Source organism: Hyalella azteca, unplaced genomic scaffold, assembly GCF_000764305.2.
Source record: "Hyalella azteca isolate HAZT.00-mixed unplaced genomic scaffold, Hazt_2.0.2 contig11811, whole genome shotgun sequence".
NCBI classification, from domain to species: Eukaryota; Metazoa; Arthropoda; class Malacostraca; order Amphipoda; family Hyalellidae; genus Hyalella; species Hyalella azteca.
Window position 1 is genome coordinate 104,140 of NW_025941794.1, and position 8,178 is coordinate 112,317.

Below are 8,178 nucleotides of genomic sequence, written 5' to 3' on the forward strand. Positions count from 1 at the left end.
ATGGTAGCTACGATTTCACAAAGTATATAAATCCATGTAAAAATACATGTGTATGGGCAAAAAGTTGTCAACAGGTCATGCTGGCAATTGATGAAACAAACTAGGCATGAGAATCAAACAAGCTCATGAATCATAGTAAAATAATTAATAAAACTGGCATAAAACTTACTTGAAGCCAGACAAGAGAGAAGCATTAACTGATGGACCATCCTGAGAAGTGCTGGTTTCAGGTGCTTCTGAACTTGGAGTAATGGATTTTTTGGATAGCTTCTTACTAATTTCTGCAATTTTTTCTTTCCGCGTGACATTATTTACTATTTCTTTAACATTTGCCTTATCACGGGACATACTTTCCATAGCCTCAATGAGAGATATACTTTTGTTGGGCTTTGCCTTAGATGATGATGATGAAGGCTCAGGGACATTTTTGAGAGTCTTCACAGGCAAATCTCCCTTCACAGATAAATCTCCCTTGGACTTTTCACAAATTGTCTTTTCTTTCTTTGTCTTTGGAATGCAATCAACTTCACTCTTTTCTGGACAATTCAATTTTGAGTATGAAGAATTTTTCAATGAGTCATCTTTAGCTCGAATGTGATAACCAAGTTTAAGGCGTTTCATCTCTTTGATCACCATTTTCTTATACTTTCTTCTATGAGCTACATTACGCAATTTAACAACACAATTGGCAATCCTATGCTCCAGAAGTAATTTTGTAAAATTAATTGAGCAGTTATTCGACAATTTCTCAGTCAGCATATCATCTTTTATACCCTTAACTTCCACACGTTCTTTATGTTGTCTTTCATTACAAGATGCTTCTTCCTCAACAGTTTTCGCTGAAAGTTCAATTTTCATGGAACTCTCTTGGGCATTGAGGTCAGAAGTTGCTGCAAATTTATCATCTCCAACACCACTAAGAGCGTTATCATGAGAAGGATTGGAATCATTAGTTGGAGGTGATGGCTGGGAATTAAAACTTTTCTCTAAAGACAAGTGATCTCCACTGTTAGCAACAGTTTTGGTATGGTCATCTTTGCAGTTCACAACACTTAGTGGAACAAGAGCTTCACTTTCAGCTTCCAAGCTAGTCTGTTTCTCATTTGGTTGCACAGTTGCTTCAAGATAAACACCACTGCATCCAGGTTCAGATGATGATGCCAAAGAAGTGTTTTTCTCATTTGAGTCAAATTTGGATTCCCTTTTCAATTTTCTTCCTTTGGTCTTGGATTTTTTTTCAGCGTGATGGGTCTGGATCTGGTGTTTATTAGAAGATGGAGAGTTTAAACTAATTTCACCTGTCATGGAGGTGCCAGGAACATCAAGTTGGCTGAGCTTTTTGTAATTGCATGCAGATGCCATAAATGCACCAGAGCTATTTTCTGAATTTGTGCGACTCTTTTTGGGAGCCTCTTTTTTGGAACCCTTGGGCTTTGGTCCCCTTTTAGTTGCAACAAATACAATGTCTTGAGAAATAGATGATACAGAATCTTCATATAAATGTAAAACTTGATCTTTATTGGCTGTTCCCTCCTTAGGAGCACCGTCAACATGTTGATCTAAAGGGCCTCCTAGAAAAACATTGGATTTATTCTTCTGTTTAGCAGTTTGTTTCCTTGCAGATGTTCCAGATATTGCCTTAGCCTTTGGCCCATCATTCTTGTTATTAGCACCATGTTTCATGTACTCTTTGTTTTTCTTATGCTTTCTCATCTTGAAATGTCTTTTCCATGATGAAATTGAACTACCATATGTTTGACAAAATTGTTGCACTATTTCTTGATCTTCTTCAGGGAAGTTTTTGATATCATGTATGCTGCTATCCAAAGATGGAATATGCACTCTAGGCATACTTTTCTGAACTCCATCAAACATTGCCATGTCAACTACTTGTGCCAGAGTTGACTGAGAGATGAGCTTAGCAGCATGCAGTTGCTCTCGGCTGTAGGTTGTAACAGTTTCATCTATTCTGAATCTAACTTCAAATGCTTGTGATGAACCTTCATAACCAAGCTCCTGCTTCACAACAAGATTATCAAAAGAGCTCATGTTGCTACTTGTTTCTATATCAATTAAGCCAGGTTCTTCCTTAATAGGAACAATTTCAAATGGATGACTAATCAGCTCAGAGGGAGAATTTTCAATGAAGTCCACAGGCTCCTCCTTTACCAACAAAAGATTTACTGGTATTGCCGGAACATACTCAACAGATGTAATAGATTCATTAGCAGGGTTATCAGAAAATTCCCCTAGGCTAGTTGGTAAACCCGTAGGAGCAGCTAGAGATGAATGAACTGGACTGATAATTGAACAATCTACTGAATCAACGGGCAATTCAGTGCATGGCTCACTATGCTCAGAAGTGCACGGCTCACTATGCTCAGTAGTGCACGGCTCACTATGCTCAGTAGTGCACGGCTCACTATGCTCAGTAGTGCACGGCTCACTATGCTCAGTAGTGCATGGCTCACTATGCTCAGTAGTGCACGGCTCACTATGCTCAGTAGTGCATGGCTCACTATGCTCAGTAGTGCATGGCTCACCGTGCTCAATGGTGGATTGAGTAGCTAATAGACCATTGCATTCTGTAGATGCCTCCAAGATAGGAGATTTGCTTGCACCTTGACTAGCATCATTAGAATTACTCTCTATCTGGTTCAAGACCTTATTCAAAAAATCAATCTCTTCTGCAGCAATAGCTAGAGAAGATGACAGAGGAGAACTTGTATAGCTTACATTGTGACCATTTTTCTCCATTGATGAATTCTTGTCCGTCATCTGTGGGGTAGACAAGTTATGGACATCATCAGATTAAATGCACAATATAGGAGAGGATTGCACAAGAATCGTAAATACAATTTTATCATTAAGATAGTCAGATTTTAGGCAATATAAAATATGCAATATGCTGTAAAAAGCAAGGTAATCCGTCTTGGCACATTTACCAATAATTATAACTTAGGGCAGGCAGTCAAGTTTTAGAATATGTGTATTTATTCCAACATGATTCTCAACACCTATGATATGCCCATGAGAAGAAAGCTCGGGGTTGTGCTATTCCATAGGAGTGTGTCCAAATGGTCATATTCCATAGGAGTATGTCCAAATGGACATATTCCATAGGAGTATGTCCAAATGGTCATATTCAATAGGAGTGTGTCCAAATGGTCATATTCCATAGGAGTATGTCCAAATGGTCATATTCAATAGGAGTATGTCCAAATGGTCATATTTTGTCAATGGGCATTAAAGGCCTAATACTGAGGCTACGTAACACAATATAACGATTAAAAAAGTTTGCATATCTAATAGGTTAAAAAATTAAAAATGTGACCCATGAAAAAGAGCTATTATTTAAAGCCTGTCGGAGTACCCCCTCCAATTTTTGTATCTTTTGGTAAAATAGCTCCAGGTTGAACGTATTAAAGTATTAATGTCACTTATTTGCTTAAATCGTAAGTTGACTAAAAATTTAAAAGCAAAGAATAGTCCACAAAAATTCATATCTTTATAGAAAACGTTTCGGAGTCTAGCTCCATCGTCAGTTCGTAGAATCTAGAACATACATAGAAAGTCACAAGTTAATACAATTGAAAGCACAGAACACAATTAGAACCTAAATTTACAAGTAATAGGGCATAAAAATCTATCTATTCACAATTTCAAGAGGATAGGAGCTCACAGCTGAATTTAAACTGGGCCTAAGCTTAAAAATGTACAACGTTTTCTATAAAGATATGAATTTTGTGGACAATTCTTTGCTTTTAAATTTTTAGCTCCAGGTTTTGATGCATTGTAGTAGAACTCTTCTAGTTACATATGCAAATAACAAATTTGAGGAAAGTGTCATAGTTTGCAAATGGGGGGCACTGCCCCTGAATGGGGGAACTTAGACTACCTAATGTCAGCCATGATGAGATAACATAGACCAGCTTGGAAATTAATATAAAATTACCATATATAACATATTATATGTTTGATACACCTATTAATGTTTTTTATGTTTCAGACTCTACAGAGTCTTATATATGGTAATTTTAATTTATTTCCCAAGCTGATCAATATTACCCCGTCACAGCTGACATTAGGTGGTCTAAGTTCCCCCATTTGGGGGTGGTGCTCCCCATTTGCAAACTATGACATGCGCCCCCCATTTGCAAACTTCTTCAAATTTGTCATTTGCATATGTAACTAGAAGAGTTCTACTACAATGCACCAAAACTTTGAATTATTTGAAGTTATTTTACCAAAAAATAAAATTGATTTGACCACCCAGTCAAAGAAACCCCAAGAGCTGGGGTAACAAAGACCATCACTTTTTTTGAAATTACATCAAAACTATGAGAGGCAGGAGCCAGCAATTTATGGTGATTGAAGCTAGAGTATAGACCTGTATTTTGCAGGTTTCAATTTAAGTTTAACTTATCTAGTAAAAAAATGACATCATTTTGAAAAAAAAGTGGTCAAAGTTAACCCATTTACGGTACCATGGATGTGGAGGTTTAAATGTAACTGTAACATGGTCTGCTTCAGGCCATTTAATTTACTTGGAAGTTGCTGCAGTGAACTATGGTGCTACCACGGCTTAAAAAAATAGTATGTTATCATCGTTGTTTATGCTAGCTATTTTTTATATTTACTAAATATAAAAAATACTATATTTACTAAAGTAAATACTGTTCTGAAACAACTGTTAAGTGATATATGAATGCATTTAAATGTTACTAATGTCATGAGAAAGCTATATTGTGACATGAATGCAGCAACTGTACATGCTGCAAGGATACTATAAAATTATAAATTTATTTTTTCAATCATACAACTTTAAAATTAGGAGATATTTATTCAATATCACTAATTAGATGAGGTGGGAATGCCATGCTAAAATTGTTGAAAGAATGAGCATAAAACTGGCACAGTAAGTTTTATTTTACAATTTCCTTAGCTTAGTTTCTAACATGAGTAACTTGTCAATAGAAAAATTGCTGCCTCTTGTATCCCACAAAAACAGATTTCATGAGCATGATGGAGTGAAGTCAATTTATTAGGATTTTTATGGCAAATTTACAAGGACTAACATAACTGCAACACTTGGCTGTCAATGTATGCCAGCCAACAATCATGTGTTAACAACTCCAACAACTGTCACGTGTGCAAAGATCTGTTTTAGGAGCGTTTTCCAAAAATTTAAAGCCAAAATAGGCTGTTTTTCCTAATACTGACCAAAAATTAGGGAAATAGGAACATGGAAAGGGAAGGAAAATAGGAATGTGTTAAGGAGAAGGGAAAGAAAATGGGAAAGGAAATTTATGGATAATTGCAGCACACAAGAATGATCAAACAACATTGCACAAAAAGTGGAGACAGAATTCCACACATTCCTATTTCCAAGAGAAATGGGAACAGATAAAAATGCTAAGGCTGAACAACCTTGCATGGTTTTTTACCACGTTTTTCTTAGCTCGCTTTCGTGTCCGTCTGTGATGATCAAATCTTGCAATCGATATTACACCAACTTTCCTGCTAGCTAGCGCTTTGAAACTTTTAGGGAAGCTCAGCTCCCGATGACAATACAATAATCAATAATTTGTTGCACGTTTCCAGGCGTATTTATTCAATGAAATGCGTGGAATTTATTCAATTGGTGCAGGAAATGAAATGAAATTACATGCACCAATGTATCCCCTCGAATACAATTTTCTGCAGAACTTTGAAAAGAATTTTCTTTCATGCATTTGCGTGGCCAACTGAAATAAAATGAATATTATGTAGGACTAAAAAGGAGAAAATAAAATACTTAAAAAAACTTTTAAAAACCACATTTTCTTGTGGACTAAAAAGTAAAAAATAAATTATGGTTTGCCCCAAAAAACGTGGGTTGGACAGATTTATGATTGAAGCAAAAAGCACACAACACACGAATTTTGGAAATTTGATGGTGAACATACAAACCGACCCACATTTTTTGGGGCGAGCCATAATTTATTTTCTACTTTTTAGTCCACAAGAAAAACGTGATTTTTTAAAAAGTTTTTTTTTATTTCAACTTTATTCACAGGAGGCTTTTGTCATACTTTCCATTTTAGCTCATATAGTTTTTGACTGGTTAATGTTATCACTAATCACTGGCATATTCAAGGTTATTCTAAATAATGGATTCAATTTTAAAATTTCATGTTATAATATTTTCAATACTTTTGGAATCTTCCAGCTTGCTTGTGCACTTTTATTATAGTAAGATAGAAAGTAATTTGATTAACAATAAGATAAAAGGTAATTTATTTAGCTATACGATAGATCGTAATTTATCTTACAGGAATTCTGTGGCTCCAAGAATGGTGGAAAAGTGCTAGTCCAACTTTGAAATTTCATAGTTGCCCATAGATGTTCAATAAATGATGAAATAGTTTTTGCTGAAAATTTCTGTACAAACTAATTGAGCCCTTCAGAGCCTGTGTGATTTTTTTTATTGACTTCATTCACAAGTTATACAGTTGCCAGGCAGCTCACTGGTAAATGATTTTCATTCAAATAAAAACAGTAAAACAAAGCCAAGCTTCTACTATCATGGGCATTGAGGTTAGGTTCACGTAACAAAATTACCTTTTGAATAAAAACCATCTCTTACAGATGACAATAGCCATATAACATATGTGCGAGGTTAAAATATAAAAATGAACTACCTAGATATGAACTAACGGTCTGTGAGTTTGGGTGCACAGTTTCATTGGAATCTGTTCTGAAGTTTGGTGATATTTGTTGGTCATTGCAACTTGGATGACTGTTCATGAAAATGTCTGATAAGCAGCCATATAACTTGGGGGTGAAGCAGAAAATTGAAAAAAATTATGATATAAACACAAGCAAAATACTTAAGACATCTAAAATACACAGACATCTAAAATGCAGATATCTAAAATAGTCATGATTGGGTCATAGAAACATTTCATTGTGTTGTAATTTAAAAAGCATTGTCCTAAGGCACTCTCAATGCAAGCACTCAAATATATGTACTCTGGGCCATCGGAACTATGCGCTACAGCCCGTAGTTCAAGTGGCTGTGAGTGCATATGCTTGGGTGCTCAAATATATGCACTTGCAAGCCACAGCCATCGGAACTACGTGCTATGACTGGAAGTTCAGGTGGCTGTGAGCGCGAATGCTTGGATGCTCATATATGTGTGCTCACAGGACACAGCCATCAAAAGTATATGCTTCAACTTATAGTTCAGGTGGCTGTGAGCATGCATGCTTGGGTGCTAAAATATGGGTATTCACAGGCCACAGCCATTGGAACTATGCTCTTCAACTCATAGTTCAGGTGGCTGTGGGCGCATATGCCTGGATGCTCAAATATATGCGCCCACAGACCACAGCCATCAGAACCATGTGCTACAACTTGTAGATCAGGTGAATGTGAGCTTGTTTGTTTGTGTGCTCGAATATACATGCTCACAGGCAAGTCATCGGACCATGCACTATGACTTCTTGAGGCAGCTGTGAGTACGTATGCTTTGGTGCCCAAATTTACATGCTCACAGGCACAGCCCATGGCTTATCAGAACAATGCACTATGATGCATAGTTTTGATCATAGCTTGTAGAATGATTTAGTGCATTGGCCATATTGATCACAAATTGTGATTTATGGAGATGCATAATTGGCAGCCGCCGTCCAGTGGCATCCACCTTGATCGTACCTTGGTGTCTTGGTGCAATGTGAAGTTGGTCTTCAATTATTGTTAATGAAATAATATGTCTTGTCAGTCTAATTAAATTTTTTAAATGTCTTATCATATACCACTCTGTGAATGAATTTCTGTATCTGTGAATGTCTGTATACTCAAACATAGTGGCAATTAGCAAAGCAGAGAGTTTTTTTTTTAGACTCTCCTAGTATCCTTCAAGAACTTCAATTTTTAGTCCTGTAAGTTGACTAGCAAACTATCATGGATACCAGCATCATCATACATAAGATATGGGTTTAAATCTTGTGTATGTGAGAAAATTAAAAATGAACCAATTCCGAAAAATTACTGGTTTGCCACTATGCACTTGAATGTCTGTGTTATCATATACCACTCCTTCAATCATATGGCATTGAAGGAGTTATTAGGAGTGTGACTTTCCCAAATTAATTAACACAGCCTCTTAATTTTTCATACTGAAATTTTTGGAT

At 36.2% G+C, this 8,178-nt stretch overlaps 1 protein-coding gene across 1 annotated transcript in view; it reads right to left on the reverse strand.

The window, feature by feature from the left end:
• The window catches only part of LOC108681194, a 30,969-nt gene extending 28,239 nt beyond the window's left edge, over window positions 1–2,730 (reverse strand). Inside the window, exon 1 of the mRNA XM_018170199.2 lies at window positions 170–2,730. Coding sequence (XP_018025688.2) covers window positions 170–2,049 — 1,880 coding nt within the window. The 5' untranslated portion in view covers window positions 2,050–2,730. The remainder of the gene's footprint in view (window positions 1–169) is intronic.
• Window positions 2,731–8,178: the final 5,448 nt, after the last annotated feature.